This window comes from Protobothrops mucrosquamatus, unplaced genomic scaffold, assembly GCF_001527695.2.
Source record: "Protobothrops mucrosquamatus isolate PMUCROS unplaced genomic scaffold, P.Mucros_1.0 scaffold1418, whole genome shotgun sequence".
NCBI lineage: Eukaryota > Metazoa > Chordata > Lepidosauria > Squamata > Viperidae > Protobothrops > Protobothrops mucrosquamatus.
Genome location: NW_015387603.1, coordinates 343,831 through 368,005, shown reverse-complemented (window position 1 = coordinate 368,005; position 24,175 = coordinate 343,831). Strand labels below are relative to the sequence as shown.

The following is a 24,175-nucleotide window of genomic DNA, read 5'->3' as shown; positions in this document are numbered from 1 at the left end:
TGGCACAAGAGAAGCGAGCACTCCGTAAAGCCAGAGCTGCAAATGCTGAAGCAACAGTGTCCACATTTCTCTGTTCAGTATGTGGCAGAACATTCCGTGCTAACATCGGTCTCATCAGCCATCTACGGACACACCGCTGATGGCCCATAATCCATAAGATGTCAAGGTCTTCATCGAAATCGATGGACGAACAACAACAAACAATAAGTAAATATAAATAAAATAAACGATTACCATGAGGGAAGATTTTCACATTACTGCAGTACCAAAACAAGGTGGTAGTCCCTGCCCCTACTCCTTACAGAAATCTTACATTTATCAACCTGCCTGAATTTCTAGGAAGCAAGTGAGAGGGTTAACTGAGAATGTTTGAAAACTCTTTCCTCTTCAACAGCCTGTTTGGTTTCGGTAATTGCTGATGAAAAAAAGAAAAGTCCTTCCTGTGCAAAACCGTGGAAGCCAAGAGGCTGGCAGAATGACAAGTCGTTTTCACTCCTCTTCTCCAATTGATTTGGTAGAAATTTATTTTTTTGTTAATGCCCAAGAGAGTAGGCAGGCTGTAAAGCATGGAACTTCCGCTCACTATCAGTTAAAAAAATAAAAGTAAGACACACCCTTTGTAATAAACATTTTAATAGCCAATTATGCACACAACCTACCGGTATATTGCAAATGTAAAAGAGGAAGAGAATAAAAACTGGCCAAAGAATATAAATGTAAAAAATAAACAAACAAGAAAAGAAAAGGGAAGAAAGTTTTCACCAATGTCCATCCTATGAAGCACTGTTTCTCGCATGAAGAACTTTGGGCACAACTGCAAGTAGTCCTTGACTTATGACCATAATGGAGCCTGCCGAATAGAGTGGTAAGTCGTGGTGGGTCATCACCTGATTTTATGACCTTTTTTTGCAGTGGTTGTTAAGTGAATCCACAGTTCACTATTAGGTGTTTTTGCCGAAAACTGCAAACGGCTGTAAATGCAGGCCTGTTGCTGAGCATCCAAAATGTGGTCATGTGATCGAGGGAGGATAAGCCGATCATTGGAACTATGAAACTGGGCCATAAGTATCTTTTGGGGGGGTTCATGGATAACTCCATATTGTCAGTAAGCAACCAGTCATCAGTAATTATCTTGTAATTAGCCACTTGCCTGTTTTGTCAAGGCAAATACCTCAACTCAGTGTTTCTCAACCTCAGCAGCTTGAAGATCTATGGATTTCAACTTCCAGAATTCCCTGCAGGCTGGCTAGGGCAGGAGTCTTCAAACCTGGCCCTTTTATGACTTGTGGACTTCAACTCCCAGAATTCCTCAGCCAGGCACGCTGGGTATTCTGGGAATTGATGTCCACACATCTTCAAACTCTCCATGTTTGAGAAACACTACTGTAACTGATTATATTGTAGCTAGCACACACACAGCGAAAAGGTAGATTAAGAAAATCTTTCTAAATTTATGGAAAAGAGCTGCCAAATTGCAAAGCACATTTATGTCATTACTCTTCAAAAGAATCCAAAAAAGTTTTAGCTCCATTTTTTTTCACTAGCTACCCAGCTATGTGATACTAGGACTAGGGCAGTGACCTGAAAAAAAAAGCAATTTTCATACTAGTTTATAGAACTTTTGAATTCTTTGCCTGGAGGCAATTTTACATTCTCCATAGCTGAGCAAACAAAATGTGATTTTCAATCTTTAGCCCAGCTACAAGAACCAGCTTCATATCTGCTTTGGAAAATGATTGTATGATGCAAGATGGGATTACAGATAGTCCTCCTTTAGCGAGCACAACTGGAATCAGCAATTCAGTTGGCAAGTGAAATGGTCACTAAGTGAAACCACAAGTGTGCTCATGATTTTACCTCAGTTTTCCTTTGCTTTACAAATCTGTAAAGGTCCTATTTTCATCACTATTGTAACTGCAAACAGACACTAAATGAGACTATCCCTAACAAGGACTGTACTGTACTCTCCTTTTACTTCAATTTCCATGGTGACCAGAATTATACACATTGAAACTAGCAATTAGAAGAGAGGCGGGAATGGAGCAGAACAAGGAGAATGTGTTCTGCACTATTAGGCTTAGCTAACACACCTCAGAAAATGCAAATACCTCATCTAATGCCAGATTAAACCAGAGACTGTCATGGACTGTTGCCCAGGAATGATTTTCAGAAGAGTTCCAGGAAATATTATGAGCAAATGTGTGCTAAGAGATCTAATCTTCAACCGTGCATTCTCATGAGAATAGAGTGGGATGACAATGGAGAATGGAGAGGGAAGGAGGAGAGTTGTTGATATCAATGGCCCACCTTCCGTGCACCTCTAAATCAGGGCTTTTCAACCTTTTCACCGATTGTACCACTTTTAGAATATGGCAACATTCGAGTACCACCAGTCACCCAGCAAGGTGTCAAAAGCTTGATGACAAAAAAAAAGGAAAAAAGTGATAAAGTACAGGTAGTCCTCAACTTACAACAGTTTGCTTGGTGACTGTTCAAAGTTACAACGGCACTGGAAAAAGTGACTTATGACCATTTTTCACACTTATGACCATTGCAGCATCCCCAGGGTCATGTGATTTACATTCGGATGCTTGGCAACTGATTCTTATTTATGATGGTCACATTGTTCCAGGGTCATGTGATCACCTTTTGCAACCTTGTGACAAGCAAAGTTAGTGGGGAAACCAGATTCACTGAACAACCATGTTACTAATTTAATCTCTCTCCTTCTTTCTTTCTCTCTCTCCCTCTCTTTCTTTCTCTCTCCCTCTCTTTCTTTCTCTCTCCCTTTCTCTTTCCCTCTCTCCCTTTCTTTCTTTCTCCCTCCCTGTCTCTTTCTCTCTCTTTCTCTCCCTGTCTCCTTCTTTTTCTCTCTCCCTCTCTCCCTTTCTCTCTCCCTCTTTCTCTCTCTCCCTCCTTCTTTCTCTCTCTCTCCCTCTGTCTCCCTCTTTCTCCCTCTCCTCTTTCTCGCTCTCCCTCTCTCTTTCTCTCTCTCCCTCTCTCTATTTCTCTTTCCCTCTTTCTCTCCCTCTCTCTATTTCTCTCTCCCTTTCAAAGATCCTTAAAATTCTTAAAAGTTATGCTTGGGCGGAAGACTTTTTCTTTTACAGATGGGGCAGGTGGGCCCGACATTCGCGGGCAGGCACGACCCCGCCCGCCAAGTCGCCGCCTCCCCATCGCCCTCCACGCCAGCCGGCTCCGTCGCCAGACCTCCAAGCAAGTTCGGAGGATCGCCAGCTGACGGACGCAGGAGTTCGACGCTGCGGCGGCCTTCCCTTCGCCCTCCGCACCTGCCAAAGCGTTGCCTGACGTTCCAGCTGACGGGCGCAAGTCCGGGGGTCGCCAACTGATGGGCGCAGGAGGTAGGCGCCGCGGCGGCCTCCCAGCCGCCTGCTTCTTCGGCTGGAGCAGTTGCCAGGGCTTGCATGGTCTCCAAGGGCCACTGACGTGCTCCCTGCCGCCGGCGACCATGCAAGCCCTGGCAACTGCTCCAGCCGAAGAAGCAGGTGGCTGGGAGGCTGCCGTGGCGCCTACCTCCTGCGCCCGTCAGCTGGCGACCCCCGGACCTGCGCCCGTCAGCTGGAACGTCAGGCAACGCTTTGGCCGGTGCGGAGGGCGAAGGGGAGGCCACCGCAGCGCCAAACTCTTGCGCCTGTCAGCTGGGAGGTCTAGCGACGGAGCCGGCTGGCATGGAGAGCGATGGGGAGGCGTCGGCTCGGCGGGCAGGGTCCTGCCTGCCCATGAATGTCAGGCCCATTCGCCCCATCTGTAAAAGAAAAGGTCTTCCGCCCAAGCATAACGCCAGCAGTTCTGTGCCACGAAGGCGCGGGACGCGGAGCGGTGCTGTGGGAGGCGGCAGGACGGGGGAGGGGTTACCTATATCCTGCCAGCCAAATTCTGGAAGCCTGCCTGAATGAAGAATTTTAGAGGGTGTTGAAAGCGAGACAGACTGAGGGCTGTATTAAGACCATAGATGGCTGCGTAAGGAGAGTGGAAGGGAGGCGAATTCGGGGTGGAGCAGAAAACACGGGGGGGGGGAAGGCATTAGGAAATAAGCACCAAGGTACATGGTGCCTTGCAAGGGATTCCCGAGTGTTCCGCAATTGTTTTTCCTCTCTCCTCTGCCCAAGAAAAACTTTTGCGGCGTAAATCTGAAATGAGTCCCGGGCGGAAGGGCGGGGCCTAGCTTTGCGCCTGCGCTCTTCACAGGTCTCCTGCAGGGCACATTCGGTAAAGTTCATGCAGGCTGCCGCCAAGCAGCATATTTTCCAAAAACAAGTGAGGTGGGAAGGAGCGGAGGGGGGGAGGAAGGCGATGCCACGGGGGGGGGGAGGAAGGCGACGCCGCGTACCACCAGCCAGGTGGTCGCGTACCACAAGTGGTACGCGTACCACCAGTTGACAAGCCCTGCTCTAAATATCTAAAATAGCAGGCAAAGAAGATATTTGAACAGCATTGTTCTATTTCAGTTGCTCTGCCTGATTTAATAGGAAAGGATTAAATATTTGGAGTAAGATCTGCTCTGAACATCTTAGACAACTAGTCCTCATTTAACAACCACAGTTGGGACTGGCAACTTGGTCATTCAGCAAAGCATTGCCAAGTAAAACCACAATGGTACTTACCATCTTACTTCAGTTTCTCTTTGCTTTACAGATGTGCAAAGGTCAAAAATGCAAGGACTGGTCGCTAAGTTGCCTTTTCATCACTATGGTAACTGAGAATGGTTGCTAAACAAGGTGGTTACTAAATGAGGGCTACTTGTATAAAAACCTATTGACAACTTTTCTCCACAAATCCTACTTTTAAATCTGCCTGCCATCATTTTTACAGGAGCATCAGTTAACTCACCTAGAAGGCCCATCTATTCCGTGCGGCCGGCCTGGCATAGTTTGATTATGTTTTAGTGGGGGTTTTGTATGGGGTATTTTAGAGACGGGCCTGTTATTTAATTTGATTTTAGAACAGAAACTTGCGTATATTTATCGTGGTTTTTATTATCGCCTGTTCACCGCCCTGAGTCCCGTAAGGGAGATAGGGTGGTATATAAATTCAATTAATAATAATAATAATAATAATAATAATAATAATAATAATAATAATAATAATAATAATAATAATAATAATAATAATAATAATAGTAATAACAACAACAACAACAACAACTCACCTGTCTGGAACCGTGACTTCAGCACATCAGGAGGGATTCCCACAGCCCAGTTGAAGATCCCTGCCATTCCTCCAGCAAAGAGTATTCTGGGTACACTGAGGTCACTGACACTGTGGGAAACGGGAGACAGGCAGAAAAAGGGCAAACGTGAATTCATCAAAAATGGCTACTAAAAAGAAATAGAAGAAAAGAAAGACTGGGTGCATCTCATTCAGACTCACAAGGGGGGAGGGCAAAGGTTATACAATAAGCAATTCCCTCAGGTAAAGTCAGCAGTTTTACTTCAAAATGGGCTGTACAGGTAGTCCTCGACTTACAACAGTTTGTTTAGTGGCTGTTCAAAGAAACCACGGCACTGAAAAAAGTGACTTATGACCATTTTTCACACTTATGCAGCATCCCCATGATCAAAATTCGGATGCTTGGCAACTGGCATGTATTTATGACGGTTGCAGAGTCCCGGGGTCAGGTGATAACCTTTTGCAACCTTCTGACAAGCAAAGTCAATGGGGAAGCCATGTTTACTTAAGAACCGTGTTCCTAATTTAACAACTGCAATGATTCACTTAACAACTGTGGCAAGAAATGTCGCAAAATGGGGCAAAACTCACTTAACAGCTGTCTTGCTTAGCAACAGAAATTTTGTCATAAGTAGAGGAGTACCTGAATTTGCCCAGCAAAGACTACTTCTTTGCCAGGATCTCTGTAGAAAAGGTTACTGCTACAACCACTGGCACATCAAGCTTAATTTACAGTACAACTGACTTATATTGTCAGAACTGGCCATTCTAAATCAAACTGCTAGATTCAGCAAGAAGCCAGGCTGATACCCTTCAAACTGTACTATGCTAAAAGAAGAAAATGTCCTTTTGCAATTTGTTGTTAGAATAAAAACTTCTAACTGTATGTAGAGTCATATAATCCCCGAGTTAAAAGCCTAATGTTTGGCATGAAAGTATTGAAATATAGCTGACAGTGGTTTATTCAACAAATTATATTTAATCAAACCATGACTTATCACAATATAGAAATCCAGTAATTCTGCTACATTATGATTCATGGTAGATTATGCCAATGAATCCATTAGCCTTCCTTACAAGATGCACTGACTTGATCCTGAAAAACATATTTTATAAATGCCAAATGATATTATTCGTAATTTATTTATTTATTTCTTAAATTTATATGCCGCCCATCTCAGTGCCAAGAGACTCAAAGCAATAATCCTTGGTTCATCTCATGAAACTATTATCATGAAGCTCTTAGTTCAGAATAAAACGAATTTCTTAGCTGTTCTTGTGAGAAATCCAGCATTCTGCTTACCTCTGCCCCTGAGGTGTCAAAATAGTTTTCAGCCATTCATAGGTCATGAAGTACATCCCACTGGCTGGAACATCTGGTCCAATAAACAGAGCCAACTTAGAAAAATGAAAGACACAACTGCAGAACTAGTCAAGAGACTCAATTGGCAAGGACAAAAAGGATAAAACCTGCCAGCTTTCTGTAAGCAGAATTATAATAATGGCCCAATGCACTCCACTTGCTACTTTAGACCTTGATTTGATTGACAGAGAAAACAAGATTTAAAGGACAGTCTCTTCTCATTTACACTGTATCTACCCTATTAGGGAAGAATGGAGCGGGATGGAGAAAAAGGGTCTTCTCTGTGGTGGCTCCCTCCCTAATGGAATATCATCCCCCCTCCCCGGGAGATAAGATTGACTCTCAACCTGATACTGTCCCAGAAGGCCCTGAAGACATGGTTCTATCAGCAGGCCTGGGAACCCCAAGTTGATACATAGCCGACCATGTGTCTGGTTTGTGTTTGTTGCCGCTGTAGCAGGGAAAGGTTTAGGAATTTTATACTACGGATTTTTAATGTTGTAAGCCAGGGGTCTTCAAACGTGGCCCTTTTATGACTTGTGGACTTCAACTCCCAGAATTCCTTAGCCAGGCACGCTGGCTGAGGAATTCTGGGAGTTGAAGTCCACAAGTCATAAAAGGGCCAAGTTTGAAGACCCCTGTTGTAAGCCATCCAGAGTCATTGTGTGTGAGTTGAACAATATATAAATATTGTAAATAAACATTGTGATAAGATATATAAGTACTGTTCACACACAATGTTTCTGTCATTCCCTGTCACAGTTAGCTGGCTGGACATAAGGTTAGTCACACTGGACTCTTTAATGTACTGACTATCACCTTCATCCTTGTAGCTAGTGAAAAGGAAGACTCAGTTTCTTTTGGTGTGTGGGGGGGGAGGATGAGCAATTTTTTAAATAAAGAAAATACAGGTAGTCGTTACTTATGACCACAACTGAGCCCCAAATTTCAGTTGCTAAGCAAGGCAGTTGTTAAGTGAGTTTTGCCCCATTTTACAATCTTTTTTACCACACTTGTTAAGCAAGTGACTGCAGTTGCTAAGTGAACCATGCAGTCATTAAGCAAATCTGGCTTCCCCCGTTGACTTTGCTTGTCAGAAGCCAGTTGGGAAGGCTCTAAATGGCAATCCCATGACCCTGGGACAGGGATAGGCAACCTTGGCTCTTTTATGACTCGTGGACTTCAACTCCCAGAATTCCTGAGCCAGCCATGCTGAGGGGAAAGGGAGAGGTTTCCAAGCTGAGCCATGCTGGCTCAGGAATTCTGGGAGTTGAAGTCTACCAGTCATAAAAGAGCCAAGGTTGCCTACCCCTGCCCTGGGACAATGCAACTGTCATAAATATATGCCAGTTGCCAAGCACACAAATTTTGATCATGTGCCCATGGGATTGCAGCAACGGTTACAAGTATGAAAAATGGTTATGTGTCACTTTTTCAGTGCCATTGTAACTTCAAACAGTCACTAAATGAATGGTTTTAAATCGAGGACAACCTGTAGAACTGTGGTGGTATGGTCACAAGCAACCTCCCATGGATAGGTCTGAAGGGCCCTATCTACCTACCTCCCATTTCTGTTCATTTTTTTTTACCCTTCTCCCCATGTGTCTATAGTTAGTCAGAATGGCAGTAGAAAAGGGATCTTAGGAACATGGGGTTGAGTATATCTGGGGCTAAATCAAATTCCTGCAGAGTTAACTGGCTGAATGAATTCAGATCTTCAATTCAAAATCTGATTTAATTCAGCCAGCTAACTCTGCGGGGATTAGACTTGCATGATAGGCTAACCACCGCTCTATAATTATCTTGTCAAGTGCATTATGTAATCAGGGTTAAAAAAAAAAACATTTTTTTGGGGGGGGCTTTTATAGTTCCACTATTTTAAGAACAATTCTCCACAACTACCTCTCATGAGTGTGAGCACTGTTCCTTTGTACACGCCTCGAATGCCAGCTTCACGATACAATTGTTTGGCACAATCCATGGGGCCCGCATATTTTTTTTCACCGGAGGCTGCTTGGATCTAAACGGTTCAAAAAATAATGGCCTCATCAATTATAACACACTATTTCTTAAATTATTCAGTCTTCCTAAATCTAAGCTACTGTTGAAATGAGTCTGCACATGTAAACATTTCCTAAGGAATCGCCCATGAGATGAGATTCAATCAGGAGTTTGTTGATTATGCACCAAAATGGTAAAAATTGGGGGGAAAAATAAACCCATAGCTGCCATCTCTCCCAGAAAGTTTTTCTACCTGTTTAATCACCCAGAGCAGGCTTCTAACAGCTCTACCCATTCAAGGGGACTGGAGGCTAAAACATATAAGGAAAGGTTGCTGGAATTGGGTATGTCTAGTTTAATGAAGAGAAGGACGAGGGGGGATATGATAGCAGTGTTCCAGTATCTCAGGGGCTGCCACAAAGAAGAGGGAGTCAAGCTATTCTCCAAGGCGCCTGAAGGCAGGACAAGAAGCAACGGGTGGAAACTAATCAAGGAGAGAAGCAACCTAGAACTAAGGAGAAACTTCCTGACAGTTAGAACAGTTAACCAGTGGAACAACCTGCCTCCAGAAGCAGTGAATGCTCCAACACTGGAAGTTTTTAAGAAGAAACTGGACAGCCATTTGTCCGAAATGGTGTAGGGTTCCTGCCTGAGCAGGGGGTTGGACTAGATGACCTCCAAGGTCCCTTCCAACTTTATTATTATTATCATTATTATTATTAAGAAGCCCCAGTAGAAACGTTTGTGAAAAACATTATCCATAATTGTAACTGGGACTTTGTCTTTGTCATAGCGAGCAATTGTTGTGTATTGAGAGCCAGTTTGGTCTAGTGGTTAAGGCACCAGGCTAGAAAGCAAGAGGCAGTGAGTTCACATCCCACTTTAGCCATGAAAGCCAGCTGGGTGACTTTGGGCCAGTCACTTTCAGCCCAACTCATTTCTACAGGGTTATTTGTTGTTGTGGGGAAAATAGGAGGAGGAAAATGTGTTGGATATGCTTGCTGCCTTTTTTGTCAAAATAAAAGTGGGAGATAGATAGATAGATAGATAGATAGATAGATGATAGATAGATAGATAGATGATAGATAGATAGATAGATAGATAGATAGATAGATAGATAGATAGATAGATAGATAGATAGATAGATAGATAGATAGATAGATAGATAGATAGATAGATAGATAGATAGATATAGAATTTGTTTTACAACTCTGCTGGTCACTTTACAACCAAGACACTTGCTTAATGACATTTCCAACTTTGCCTATCTTACTTCTCTAATTACTTCTGTGCTCCAGCTTTAGCCATCAGAGAAATCTTAATATCACAATGAAACAATGCTAGGGAAACTGGAATACTGATAGCTACAGGAGATAAGACTGAAATTCTGAAATTTGAGCATTTTTATCTCCCCCACACATAATACTTTAATCTAAACAATAATAATAATAATAATAATAATGATGATGATGATGATGATGATGATGATGATGATGATGATGATGATGATGATGATGATGATGATGATGATGATGATGATGATGATGATAAAGTTGGAAGGGACCTTGGAGGTCATCAAGTCCAACCTCCTGCTCAGGCAGGAAACCCTACACCATTTCGGACAAATGGCTGTCCAGTCTCTTCTTTAAAAACTTCCAGTGTTGGAGCATTCACCGCTTCTGGAGGCAGGTTGTTCCACTGGTTAATTGTTCTAACTGTCAGGAAGTTTCTCCTTAGTTCGAAGTTGCTTCTCTCCTTGATTAGTTTCCATCCGTTGCTTCTTGTCCGGCCTTCAGGAGCTCTGGAGAATAGCCTGACTCCCTCTTCTTTATGGCAGCCCCTGAGATATTGGAAGACTACTATCATGTCCCCCCTCGTCCTTCTCTTCGTTAAACGTTTGCATATATTCTCTCTCTCTCTCTCTCTCTCTCTCTCTCTCTCTCTCTCTCTCTCTCTCTCTGCGTGCATGCATACATACATACATACACTGACATGGGCATATCAAAAATTTAGAAAACCATGTTGTCAACAAGATTATGATTGTGAATATGCTCAACTATCCTAAAGAAGGATAAATAAAGAACGTGGATAGGAAGATGTTGTTCAGTTGTGGGATGGAGCATGGAAAGGTTCTTCTCTTACCTGTAGTAGGCATTTGATCCTTTCTCCTGGTGCCATAATTGCAGTTGTAAACACTCCCGATAACATTCCTGCTGCAAACAGCTGAGGATATCTATATAGAGTGGACATTACATTTTGGGATATAGACTAAACATAAGAATGATAATGATAATTATGATGACAATGACGATGATAATTATAGAGATAATAATGATAATGATGGTAATAATTATGATAATGATGATGATGATGATGATGATGATGATGATGATGATGATGATAATAATAATAATAATAATAATAATAATAATAATAATAATAATAATAATAATAATAATAATGGAGGTCATCTAGTCCAACCTCCTGCTCAGGCAGGAAACCCTATACCATTTCAGACAAATGGTTGTCCAATCTCTTAAAAATTTCCATTTGTTCCATTGATTAATTGTTCTAACTGTCAGGAAATTTCTCCTTAGTTTAGGTTGCTTCTTTCCTTGATGCACTAGGCTATATTAGATACAGTTTAAGAATAATTTCTCCTTCCAAAGTTCCTTTTCTAGAAAAAAAATTCCAGCCAACAATTAAATAAAAAAAAGAATATAAAGATAGTCCAATCTCAGAGGTGAAAGCTCCAATTATGTGCCATGAAAATCAATGTTCTCAGGAACATTTGATTATGCCATTATTATTTTTTTCCATTTATATCCCAAACAGATGCCTTAGAAAGAGCCAAGGAGTGGTATTCAGAGCTCTAATTTCCTCCAGCTGGTCAAATTCAGCCAAAACAGACATGGGTCAAATAAATATTATGGTTCAAGATTTTTACCTCAAGTATCAATACAACACATCTAGGCAAATGCAGCCAACAAAGCAGAATCATTTGCAAAATAAATCTAATGTTTTGTATAAAAACAATGATATTTTTTTTAAAAAAAAAACCTTATGTTTTCTAAACAAAGGTAAAGCTTGGAAAGATCAATCCATTAGTGATGGATCTTTAATTAAAGAGAATGATGTTATTGTTTATACAATGCGCTATAGTTTATGAAACTGAGGAAAGAAAGAAGAAAGAATGGTTCATGTACCATGTTAATTCATACTGCTGAATATATATGCATTCATAGGTTGTAGGACTCAAGCCACAATGATTTACAAACTATCATTTATATAGTCTATGAACTGCCAAGTATTGTTTATTTTAGAAATAGTGGCTTGGCATTATGAATGAATCCAGCATCGTATGTCTGCCTATTTAGAAGACATGGTGGCACAGTGGTCTGAATGCAGTGTTGCAGGCTAACTCTGCCCACAGCCAGGAGTTCGATCCTGACCGACTTAAGGTTGACTCAGCCTACCATCCTTCTGAAGTTGATAAAATGAGGAGCCAGATTGTTGGGGGCAATATGCTGACTCTGTAAACCACATAGAGAGGGCTGTAAAGCACTGTGAAGCGGTATATAAGTCTAAGTGCTATCTCTGTCTGTCTGTCTGTCTGTCTGTCTGTCTGTCTGTCTATCTATCATCTTATCTATCTAGTTTACCTCTAGTAAAGAGGAAGAAAGATATAGATATATAAGCTGGTTGGAGAGAAAGAAGCAGATGAGATATGTTATTAAAAATAGTCTTCGAGTTACAACCATAAGCCCATCATGGTCATAACTTATGACAGTCATAAATTAGGGTCATCCGTGTGACTGACTAAATTTTACGACCTCTTTTGTGGCAGTCATTAAGTGAAAGCCGCTGTCCTTAAGCCAACCAATGGTTCACTATGAGTCAGGTATTGCTGAAAACTAGAAGTAAATGCTGGTTTTCGGCAAAACCATTGTAAAATGCAGTCATGTGGCTGCAGGATGCTGCAAACAGCCATAAATGTTAGCCAGGGTGAGTATTAGTACCGCTTTATAAAACCCTAGTGAGATCACACCTGGAATACTGCAACCAATTTTGGTCACCATACTACAAAAAAGATGCTGAGACCTTGGAAAAAGTTCAGAAAAGAGCAACTAAGATGATCCAAGGCATAGAGACTAAAACATATGAAGAATGGCTGCAGGACTTGGGTTTGGCTAGTCTAAAGAAAAGAAGAAATAAGAGTGACATGATAGCAGTATTCCAGTATTTGAGAGGCTGCCACAAAGAAGAGGGGGTCAAATTATTCTCCAAAGCAACAGAGGGCAGGACAAGAAACAACGGTTGGAAACTGACCAAAGAGAGAAGCGACCTGGAATTAAGGAGAAACTTCCTAACAGTGAGGACAATTAACCAGTGGAACAGCTTTACCCCCAGAAATCGTGGACACTCCATCACTGGAGGTTTTAAAGAAGAGACTGGACAGTCACTTGTCTGAGATGGTATAGGTTCTCCTGCTTGAGTGGGGGGCTGGACTAGAAGACTCCAAGGTCCCTTCCAGTTCTATTTTATTCTAACTGCAGTTGAGGGATTTGAGGAGTGTGAAGGAGGCTAAGAATACTAGCTCAGGAAAACCTTATCTGACAAGTACGGGCTAAGAATGTATTTACTGCCAGAGTAGAATAATAGAATAATAACTTTATTGTCACTTTGAATGTACACATGGGGCTAAGAATGTATTTACTGCCACAGTAGAATAATAGAATAATAACTTTATTGTCACTTTAAATATACACTAATCGGCATACATTAAAATGAAATTTCGTTGCATACAGTTCTCAAAAGGTCACCACCTCCAATATAAACTATATAAATATGACAGAAATAAATAAAAAAATACAGAATTATGCATATACCCACATATATTATATGACACAGAGAAACAACACAGTCTAGTTCAGATTATGTATACATGTGCATGGCGAGAAAAACGAATCTTGCAAGTTTACCAGATGGATGGCATAGGAAACAAAGCTATTATAGAATCAGGTAGTCCTGCTAGAAATTCTATAGAAACAGACTGTAAAGTGGGTGTGTGGAGTCTCTAACAATGCAGACAAGTACTGATTGACTATGGATGCCCTGTTGAATCAAATGAAGCGATTTATAAAATTATTTAAAGCTATTTAATAAAAGTCACTTTGCTTCTTTGTTTAAATCTTAACCAAATCACCATGCTTTCCTTTGAGTTGCCCACACAGAACAAGATTCAGTATCAAGACAGACAGAACCTCTAGAGTTTTCCAACAAGATTCAGTTTATTTTTAAACAACAGAAAGAAAAATATGGTCACAATTAGGATTTATGTCAAATACAAATGAAAAAAGAACTTGGACAGTGTTGCAAATCCTAATCTACGGGATTTAGGCAGTGAATCTGGCTAAATACATGTAACAATATCTGAAAGCTTCACAGTAATAATCTTATAATCTCAATGTTTTATATGCTTCTTGAATACAGTGATGAATACATGACTATGAAAATTGAAACAACATATGCTGCATCTTGCAAATATTGTTCCAGAAACTAACACAAATATGAGTGCCTTTATTTTCCAAATCCTCTACAGACAATCTACTTGAGCTGAAGGCACATCTGGAATTTGCAGATAACATGGGGAGTGCATTCATATGTCTACCATGATGTGCCTGATAAATTATTAAGAAATATGTGGTATTGTGTTGATTGGAGGATGAGTTAGCCCTCCAGACTGCTGCCTATGGTCCCTATAGCAATTTTGCAGTATTGAAAGATATTGCTACAAATCAATAAGACGGTAGAAGTTGATGCTTTGCAGTAAGTCAGATGCCAATATTATGGGGAGAAAACTAAGCGAGGATAGAGAACCTGGTGGACATCAAGGGAAGTATCTGAGAACACCCCGATGCCTATCCCTGAACTAGATGGGAGATAAAGACAAACAAAATTCTTTTATCTCTTTGTTTTTATAAAATTTTATTAAACGTCCTTAATCAAACTTCAGCTACTCAAAAATGCCATTTCACAGAGAACAGCATGCCTTCTACGATCATATTCATTCAGAATTAAGTCCTACTCATTTTACCAGTCCTTTTTAATTGTCTAAAAATTATAGCCAGCTAACCAGGACTCTAAATGCTTGTGTGGAAGTACCTCTTTTTTAAAAAAAATAATATTTAAGTAAGTATGTAGGGAAGTGTAGACAAAGCAGAATGGATTTTTGTAAAATCTGGTAATTCCTTATGATCTAGATCCGTGGTGGCGAACCTATGGCACACGTGCCACAGGTGGCACGTGGAGCCCTCTCTGTGGGCACGTGCACCGTCACCCCAGTCCTAGGCCTTCAGCTGGGTTTTATAAAACCTTTTCGCTTTAGGCCTCTGCCGCCGTGTGCAAAAAAAAAAAAGATTCAATCAATCAATTTCAACTTCTAACAGGAAAAAAAAAGATCTTGCAAAGTTGGAATTGATTGATTGAACTTTTTAGTCCCACCCAGTCTGCCGTTACTACTGAAGCCATGCCCACCCAAAGGGTCACACCCACCCAATGGGCCACGCCCACTCGGCACCCGATGATACGTGAGTTTTGGGTTGCAGTTTAGGCACTCGGTCTCTAAAAGGTTCGCCATCATTAATCTAGATGTTGATGAGAGAGAACTGAAAATGTGCTGGGCAGATGGCTAATGTAGTGAGGACGAGTGATGTACATCACAAAAGTGGGCCTTGCAGAATAGTTATCATGCCATATAGATGAGATTTTTATATAGGTGGTCCTTGCTTAACGACCATTCCTTCAGCAACTGCCCAAACTTACAATGGTGCTGAATGGGATCTAGCACAACTCGCCTATGACCACCTCACCATGGCCAACTGGCCGCAGCCAATTACCCATGGGACAATTCAACACTGTATTAATTGTTTCATTTGGTTACTTTTATTATTAGTGACTACGTTTTTGGGAGGGATATAAGGGATATAGGCCACATGATCGGGAAGGTTTTAATGTGTTTGAGCAACGTGGTGGAACTAAGGTAACATACGACCGACAATCTTGGGTGGCATGGCGAGTTTCTAGCTGTTTCGGAACTGTTGCTGAGACTGTTAAAAGTCGTTGGTGCTGTTTGAAATTGTTCTGCCGGCAGCAAGATCTGACTGCTGGCCCAGCGACGGATTCTATTACAAATCAGAGCTGTTTCCAAAGGAGGCAGAGGACGAGAGGTCCCGGGGCTTATGGAGTAAAGGAACTGGATGAGGCTGTCGGCAGGCCCAGAGGAAGAGAGAGAGGCTTTTGGAGGTGGCGGCGGCAGCAGCATGCTCCAGGGGCAAAAAGAAGCAAGGCCTCTTTAAGGAAAAGGTGGAAGAGGCAGGATCAGAAAAAGAAAAGGAGGCAAGATTGTTGTGCAGGAATACCAGCTAATTTGAAGGCTAATTCACATGGAGCTCCATTTCCATCTGTCCTTTGCCATTGTTCGCTCCCTAGAGACTAAAATGGACGATTGAAACTTGAGCTGGCCACAAACAAGGAGTGTATATCGGAGGTGGCAACAAAATTTCATTTTGATGTATGCCGATTGGTGTACATTCAAAGTGACAATAAAGTTGTTGTTGTTGTTGTTGTTGTTGTTGTTGTTATTATTATTATTATTATTATTATTATTATTATTATTATTATTATTATTATTATTATGTTTTCATCAAAATCAATGTAACTCTTGTGTATCTGCATTGACTTTATTTTATTATACGGTACAATTGAAATTAATTTAACTCTTGTTATTTGTTAAATTGTCCCACAGTGAGTTGTCCCGCAGCTAGTTGTCCTATGGTGACTGGTTGGCCGTGGCAAGTTGTCTTATTCTGTGCTGAATGAGTGGGTGTCATGTTTATGATGGTCACAGTATTCCCCACAGTCATATGATCACCATTTGCAACCTTCTTTACATTTCCTACAAGCAAATTTAATGAAGAAACTGGCAGAAGGAATAAATGCGACCACATAATACCGTGTTTCCCTGAAAATAAGACCGGAATATTTTTTTTTGCCTCCAAAAATGGCGTCAGGTCTTATTTTCGGGGTAGGCCTTACCTCACCTCCGGCACCGACAGCCCCACCCAGCCAGTTCACTTCTTCTGGGGCCAAAATTCTGCAGCTGCATTCGGGCCTGCATTTTGCAGTCAGCCTTTCCAAAAGGCCTAAGCAGCCACGTACCGAGGTATGGATTCAATCTATAGCTTGGTGCTTGGCTGCTGAGGTCTTACAGAATCGAGCTACGGGTTGAATCCATAGCACGGTTCTTGGCTACACAGGCCTTCCGGAAAGCCCTGTGACTGAAAAATACAGGCCTGGCTACAGAAGAGGCCTCCGAAGAAGTGGGCCAGCAAGGAGAGGCCTGGCTGCAAGGTAAGTGGGTGCTGGGCAGTGGGGCAGCTCCACCCCCCTGACCCCTGCCCTAGCTTGATGTTGAGGTGTGTGCCTTGCCCCCAAACTAGAGCTTATTTTTGGATAGGGCTTATATTAGACCCACCTCCCAAAATCAAGATAGGGCTTATTTTGGGGGTAGGCCTTACTTTTGGGGAGACACGGTATCCTTACTTAATGACTCACGGTGATTTGCTTAATGATAGCAACTGGAAGTGCCAGAATTTCCACTGCTAAGCAGCATGATTATGTGATGTCGCATTTAGGACCATGTTGCTTAGCGACAGAAATTCCTACTCCAATTAATGTCGTTACATGAAGACTTCCCGTACTCTGAATCACTATGAAGAGAAAGCGTTACAAGCCTTTTAGGATGTACACCATACTGAAGTAAAAACCTCCTGAATGGCCATCTGTTTTGCCTGGGAAGAGAACTACACAGAAACAACCCACATAATGTCTGTTTATAGCTAGTGTAATCAGTCCCACGTTTAAAATTTGCCAGATTTATTTTTTTTAATTAAAAAACTCTATTTGTAACCAAGAAAAATAAAACTTCATTTTGGCTGCAATGATGGAATGCGTATTTTTTTTTTTTTTTTTAAAAAAATAAGAGCAGATTGGAAAACCTCAAGAGCGCATCCCTGAAATAGTCTGAACAATTTCATTACTCACGTCAAGATATCATCTGGGGTCTTCTGTTGCAGCTTTTTGCCCAAGCCAAATCCAAAAAAGCACACAGCAAACATGGGAGTGACTCCAACAATGGGGGCTGCCATCCCCTTATACAAGCCACGGACACCCTGTAGGAAATAGTAGGTCAGTATATTATTTATTTATTAAATGTAGATGGTGGTTGCTCATCTCAACCACAAAGAATAAAATGGAATTTCTGTATGACTCATATACTGTAAATAGAAGCCGAGAAACCAACCTATACAACATCAAAGATTACTTGAAGTTTCTGCCCAGTTCAAAGGGATCTCAATTGTCCAATCATATAGACATCTTTTTCCAAGATTCCACTTGCAGAGGTGGTTTTTTTTAGGGTAATCCAGTTCAGCTACTGCAACACGTGGGATTGCCTCTAAAGGCATTCAGAAACTGCAGGTGGTATGAAATACAACAGCCTCTGAGCTAACTGGCATTAGATGCCATGAACATACTCCTCCAGTGTTGCAGAACCTGTGTTAGTTGCCAAGCTGGATGCAGTTTGAAGTTCTGTTTTTAACGTACAAACCTTTACATAGCTTGATGCCAGATATCTGCAAGGTTGCCTTCTTTAACCCAAACCCATCCATCTCATACAAACAACTCAGAAAAAACTGTTACTCCTCTCCCATTAATTAGTGATTAGAAGAACCAAGGTGAGAAGGAGAGGCTTCTTTATCACAGACCCCAAGACTCTGTAACTGCTCACCAATACAGATCAGTCTAGTCCAGGGGTAGGCAACCTTGGCTCTTTTATGACTCGTGGACTTCAACTCCCAGAATTCCTCAGCCAGCCATCTTGGTTCAGGAATTCTGGGAGTTGAAGTCCACGAGTCATAAAAGAGCCAAGGTTGCCTACCCCTGGTCTAGTTCTTTCAGGATCTAGAGAAACAGAACTCTTCTGGAGGATTGTTTCAGCTAGTGAAGATGGTAGGTTAGGAATTGTCCAGATGTTCCAACTGAAATACAGGTAGTCCTCGACTTACAGCAGTTCATTTAGTGGCTGTTCGATGTTATATCGCCACTGAAAAAATAACAGACTGTTTTTCATACTTACGATCATTATAGTAGCATTTCCATGGACACGTGATCAAAATTCAGACGCTTAGCAACTGACTCATATTTATGACCTTTGCTGTGTCCCAAGGTCATGTGATCACCTTTTGCAACCTTCTGACCAGCAAAGTCAGTGGGGAAACCAGGTTCACTTAACAACTGCAGTGATTCATTTAACAGCTGTGGCAAGAAAAGTCATAAAATGGGGCAAAACTCACTTAACAAATGTTTCACTTAGTAGCAAAAATTTTGGGCTCCATTTTTGTCCTAAGTTGAGGACTACCTGTCTTTTAATTTTTATGACCATTTTTATTATTACTATTTTATTATATAATAATAATAATAATAATAATAATAGTAGTAGTAGTAGTAGTAGTAGTAGTAGTAGTAGTAAAGTTGGGAGGGACCTTGGAGGTCATCTAGTCCAACCCCCTGCTCAGGCAGGAAACCCTATACCATTTCGGACAAATGGCTGTCCAGTCTCTTCTTAAAAACTTCCAGTGTTGGAGCATTCACCGCTTCTGGAGGCAGGTTATTCCACTGGTTAATTGTTCTTCTAACTGTCAGGAAGTTTCTCCTTAGTTCTATGCTTAGTTCTATGCTTTTGTAAACCATTGACAGTCATAACTGTGGTGGTTTAAAAGATCAAGATGCATGAACCCAAGGCATACTCTGGCTTGGACTTGTAAGAATAAATCATGATTTTTTTAAGAACAAAGAATTCTTACCTTTTAAACACTTATGCCTAAAAATTGGACAGCTTCCTTCCGTCTCACAATTAGTTAGTTTTTCTCATTGAAAAAAGATCAAGCTTATACTCCAAGAATGTATAAGTGTCAAGTATCATTCCCACACAAATTCATTCCAATAATATACATAAAAATATGACATGTCTGGCAGGCACTGCAAGTGAGGTGGCAAAATACCTCTTTCACAAGAGTCTTTCTGAAACAGTCAAAGGTCCCAGCATAAAGAGGAGCCTGTCCTGGCAAAGGTTTCGGCTGAGTTTGTAGTCTGACCTACAAAATATAAGGAACATGAAAGGAATACAAAAGATGTGTTAGTCCATTTATTAGGAGACAGGTTTCAAGTGAAAATATCCATCCACATCTGATTTAATCACCCATTCCTCTTCTTTTCCAAGAAACTCAGAAAACAGTCTCATAATAATACGAACTATTGGTCTGTCCATCACAGTATATCCAACAATGGTCAGCAGCAGCTTCAAAAAGTTTGGGGAAGTATGTTTTGTGTTTTTTTCCACCTTATCTGGAGATAGAGAATTGAACCCAAGACCTTTGAAATCTACTCTACCATTGGCAGATCTGCCCTTCCCAATTCTACCAGTTACTTTTTAATGAAAGGGGGAATGGAAAAAGGAAAAAGACACAGTGCACCTGAGAAACAGATGAACAGTTGTTATCAATAGGCATTCAGATCAATCAGAAGATCTCCAGATCTAAGAAGTAAATAGCATTTTTTTTCTATTAGGATTAGTACAAATACAAAGCCTAAATACAGGTAGTTCTCAGCTTACAACCATTCATTTAGTGACCATTCAAAGTTACAATGGCACTGGAAAAAGTGACTTATGACCATTTTTCACACATAGCCATGGCAGGATCCCCATGGTCACATGATCAAAATTCAGACACTTGGCAACTGACTCGTATTTATGATGGTCGCAGTGTCCTGGCATGATCACCTTTTGTGACTTTCTGACAGGCAAAGTCAATGTGGAAGCTAGATTCATTTAACAACCATATTACTAACTTATCAACTCTAGTGATTCACTTAACAACTGTTAAGTGTCGTAAAATGGGACAAAACTCACTTAACAACTGTCTGGCAAAACTCACTTAACAACAGAAATGTTGGGCTTAATTGTGGTTGTAAATCAAGGACTACCTTTATGGTATCTCCTGAAACACAGAAGAAATAGAAAATATAGAATGCTACCATAGTAGCTTTGCTTCTAGATGAAGAAGCATGAACAATCATAAGCTTGGCATTTCAGCCTTGGGCTTCAGCACTCGGAGTCTCTGTTGGATTTGTTTGGGGGTCCCTGTTGGATTTGTTTGGGAGGGGGTAAATGTGTTGTTATCTGGAGACACTGTAAGTTCTTGTTCTCTTTTATAATTTCATTATATTTTCTTTTTTGTTTGGTTTTCTATACTCCACCCAGAGTCAGTTTGGAGTTGAGCAGTGCCTAGGTTGAATAAATGAATTAAATGAACAAAACAGGTGCCATGGGGGACATAACCAATTAGAAATTAATGACTTACTATAACATTCTCTGAATTCCCACTCCTATCAACCCTAGTTTTTGTTGTTGTTGCTATTGTTTTGGTGCCTTCAAATCAGTCTTGATTTCTGATTAATAAATTGATGAGTCCCTGCAGTTTTTTTTAGCAACATATTCAGAAGTGATTTTGGTGCCAAAGAAGGTATCCATAAGCTCATCACCTATCCCCCAACAAAATGGTAACTTCCACCTATAAATCTTTGCCTTTGTATTTACAGAATATATTTTCAAGTATCCTTTATCTTACCCATTTTTTTAATACAAGCATGACAATAAGGACAGTATCTGGAAGATATCTGAAGACTGACTAATAAATCTTTGCAAAGATGCATGTGAAAACATCAGTGTTGTCAGAGTGTACTTAGCTCCAGTTTTTTATCATTTAAATCTGATACACAAAGAAAGCTGTATATTGAATAGTTATAGCATTTTAAGATCCAACCTTTTCATATCTGTATAAATAATAAAAAGATTTGTTAAGTAGTGGTTCCTAACAGACCATGGTCCGGTACAGGGGTTGGGGACTGTGATCTGTGTTAATTTGGAATAGCAGACCATCTAGGAATGTCACATTTCTCTGCTTTTATTCCTGCTTTTTAAAAAAACAGAATCACATTTCACCTTTTTACTTAGTTTAGGCTTCACTTTTCTATTCTGGCAAATGTTCAAGGATGATTCCCCCCCCCCCTTCTGTTTAATCCTGTCTGATTCTCAGAGCCTGCCTCGACAAGTCCCTGCAGTTTTCTTTGCAAGGTTTTTAGAATTGGTTTGCTACTGCCTGTTTCTTAAAATAAGAGAAAGTGGCCCAAGGCCACTTAGCTGGCTTCATGCCCAAAGTGAGAATAGAACTCAATCTCCTGGTTCCCAGTTGATGCTTTAATCTGTACACCAAACTGGCTCGCTCAAGGATTACAACATAAAAAAATAATAATCTCTTACATGCCAGAAGGCAAAAGGGCGTCTCCTGGAGATCTTATCAGCTGAGGACAAAGGTGGTCCCTTAGATAGCAGGATCTACAGCTGTCTGAGGCTTTAAAAGTCAACTGCAACATCTCCAATTATGCCCTGCAAACTATTGTGCCCAGCAATTGTTTCTGACCTAGAGACTCTTGTGTGCATTATGCCAGCAATTGAATGGGCATGCCCATCATGAGACTAAAATGGGTTAGCTACTCTGTAGCTTAGTGCATTTGTGATCACAGCCAAAGTAGTTTGGTTCTGATTCATCGTATTTGTCCAGTCCAAGCAATTAGGCTCGTTCAACAAACTATAGTTCACTGTTCCATAGGTTAGTCTGTTGCATTTACTCAGGATTATGAAGAAGAGTAATGATCCAAGAGTCCAGAGCCGATGTGCTAAATAAAGTTTAAACTTAGATTGGAAAAATATTCTCAGCTACAGAAGCTCAGAGTACCTTTGGACTATCACCAAAACATATACCCTTCTACCAACCACACAAGGTTGTTGCTGTAGAAAAAAAATATTGGAGAACGAAATGCTACTGTATACATATAATAATAATAATAATAATAATAATAATAATAATAATAATAATAATAATAGTAGTAGTAGTAGTAGTAGTAGTAGTAGTAGTAGTAGTAGTAGTAGTAAAGTTGGAAGGGACCTTGAAGGTCATCTAGTCCAACCCCCTGCTCAGGCAGGAAACCCTATACCATTTCGGACAAACGGCTGTCCAGTCTCTTCTTTAAAAACTTAAAATCTTGAGATCTTGTAGGAAAGGTGGGTTATAAATCTGACATGTAAATAAACATATTTTTAAAACTCTGTTCTTTCACATGTTTAAACTGGTGTCAAGTCTGTCCCTGCTCAGGAGTGCTAATTCTTTTCCTTGAGAAAAAATAATTCTGAGGCATCTTCCACAAAGAGCATTCTGGGAATGGTAGTTCATCGACCCTGGTTTTAAGTATGCCTCGCCTTCCCACTCGCGCAGTGTCTACCGGGGGTTGTAGTCCTTCCCCCCTCACCTTGATAGTATCCAGTGGGTGTCCCACGAAGACCAAACAGACGCCTCCGAAGCCACCCGCGAAGAAGTTTTTTACCGGGCTAATAGGTGCCTGAGGGGGCTTAGGTTGTTCCGCCATGGCTGCTTCGGAAGCGAGATCGCTCAACGAAACTCTCCCAGCTTTTTGCTTCGCCTCTCCAAGCAACCTTTACCCTGCTTTTCCCTCCCCAACCAGGCGGAAAAAAGGAGAACCTCCGAGATGCCTAGAGAGGCTGCTATTGTTCCTGCTTCCGCCACCCGCGATCTATACCTTCCGTGGAGAGAGTTATATTAGCAAGTTATTCCATAACAAGATGCTGATCTTTTTGCAGTTTCTATTGTTCCGTCTTAAATATGTGTATTGAATAATAATAGGAATAGAATAACAGAGTTGGAAGGAACCTTGGAGGACTTCTAGTCCAACCCCCTGCTCAGGCAGGAAACCGTATACCATTTCAGACAAATAGCTGTCCAATCTCTTCTTTAAAATTTCCAGTGTTGGAGCATTCACAACTTCTGGAGGCAAGTTGTTCCACTGATTAATTGTTCTGTCAGGAAATTTCTCCTTAGTTCTAGGTTGCTCCTCTCCTTGGTTTCCATCCATTGCTTCTTGTCCTGCCTTCAAGTGCTTTGGAGAATAGGTTGACTTCCTCTTCTTTGTGGCAACGCCTTAGATACTGAAATACTGCTATCATGTCACCCTACTCCTTCTCTTCATTAAATTAGACATTCCCAATTCCAGCAACCGTTCTTTATGTGTTTTAGCCTCCAGTCCCCTAATCATCTTTGTTGCTCTTTTCTGCACTCAATTAATCATTGGAACAGCTTATCTCTGGAAGTTGTGGGTATTAGACTCTAAACAGAACATCAGACGTTAGTAAAGTACTGTATAAACTGTTAAATGAAATTGTAAACCATGATAAATTCTAACCATGATACTAGAACTCTATATTAATTTAGTAGTATGGACAATAATGACCATATTTGGCCTTTTGGTGAAGACGAAAAATGACATTTTTCAAATTTGTTTGTTTTGCAAACAATAATAACAAAAACCCAGGAAGTACTAAATGGCTGGGGTTCGTAACATTGACTGGATAGGAGGATGAAACCAAAG

At 40.9% G+C, this 24,175-nt stretch overlaps 1 protein-coding gene across 1 annotated transcript in view; it reads right to left on the bottom strand.

The window, feature by feature from the left end:
* SLC25A20 (solute carrier family 25 member 20) overlaps nucleotides 1-23,250 on the bottom strand; it is a 27,008-nt gene extending 3,758 nt beyond the window's left edge. The window contains exons 1-7 of the mRNA XM_015821899.1: nucleotides 23,042-23,250; nucleotides 19,678-19,770; nucleotides 17,660-17,787; nucleotides 10,697-10,787; nucleotides 8,456-8,573; nucleotides 6,494-6,566; nucleotides 5,171-5,280 (exon numbers count right to left, since the gene is read on the bottom strand). Coding sequence (XP_015677385.1) covers nucleotides 5,171-5,280; nucleotides 6,494-6,566; nucleotides 8,456-8,573; nucleotides 10,697-10,787; nucleotides 17,660-17,787; nucleotides 19,678-19,770; nucleotides 23,042-23,158 — 730 coding nt within the window. The 5' untranslated portion in view covers nucleotides 23,159-23,250. The remainder of the gene's footprint in view (nucleotides 1-5,170; nucleotides 5,281-6,493; nucleotides 6,567-8,455; nucleotides 8,574-10,696; nucleotides 10,788-17,659; nucleotides 17,788-19,677; nucleotides 19,771-23,041) is intronic.
* Nucleotides 23,251-24,175: the final 925 nt, after the last annotated feature.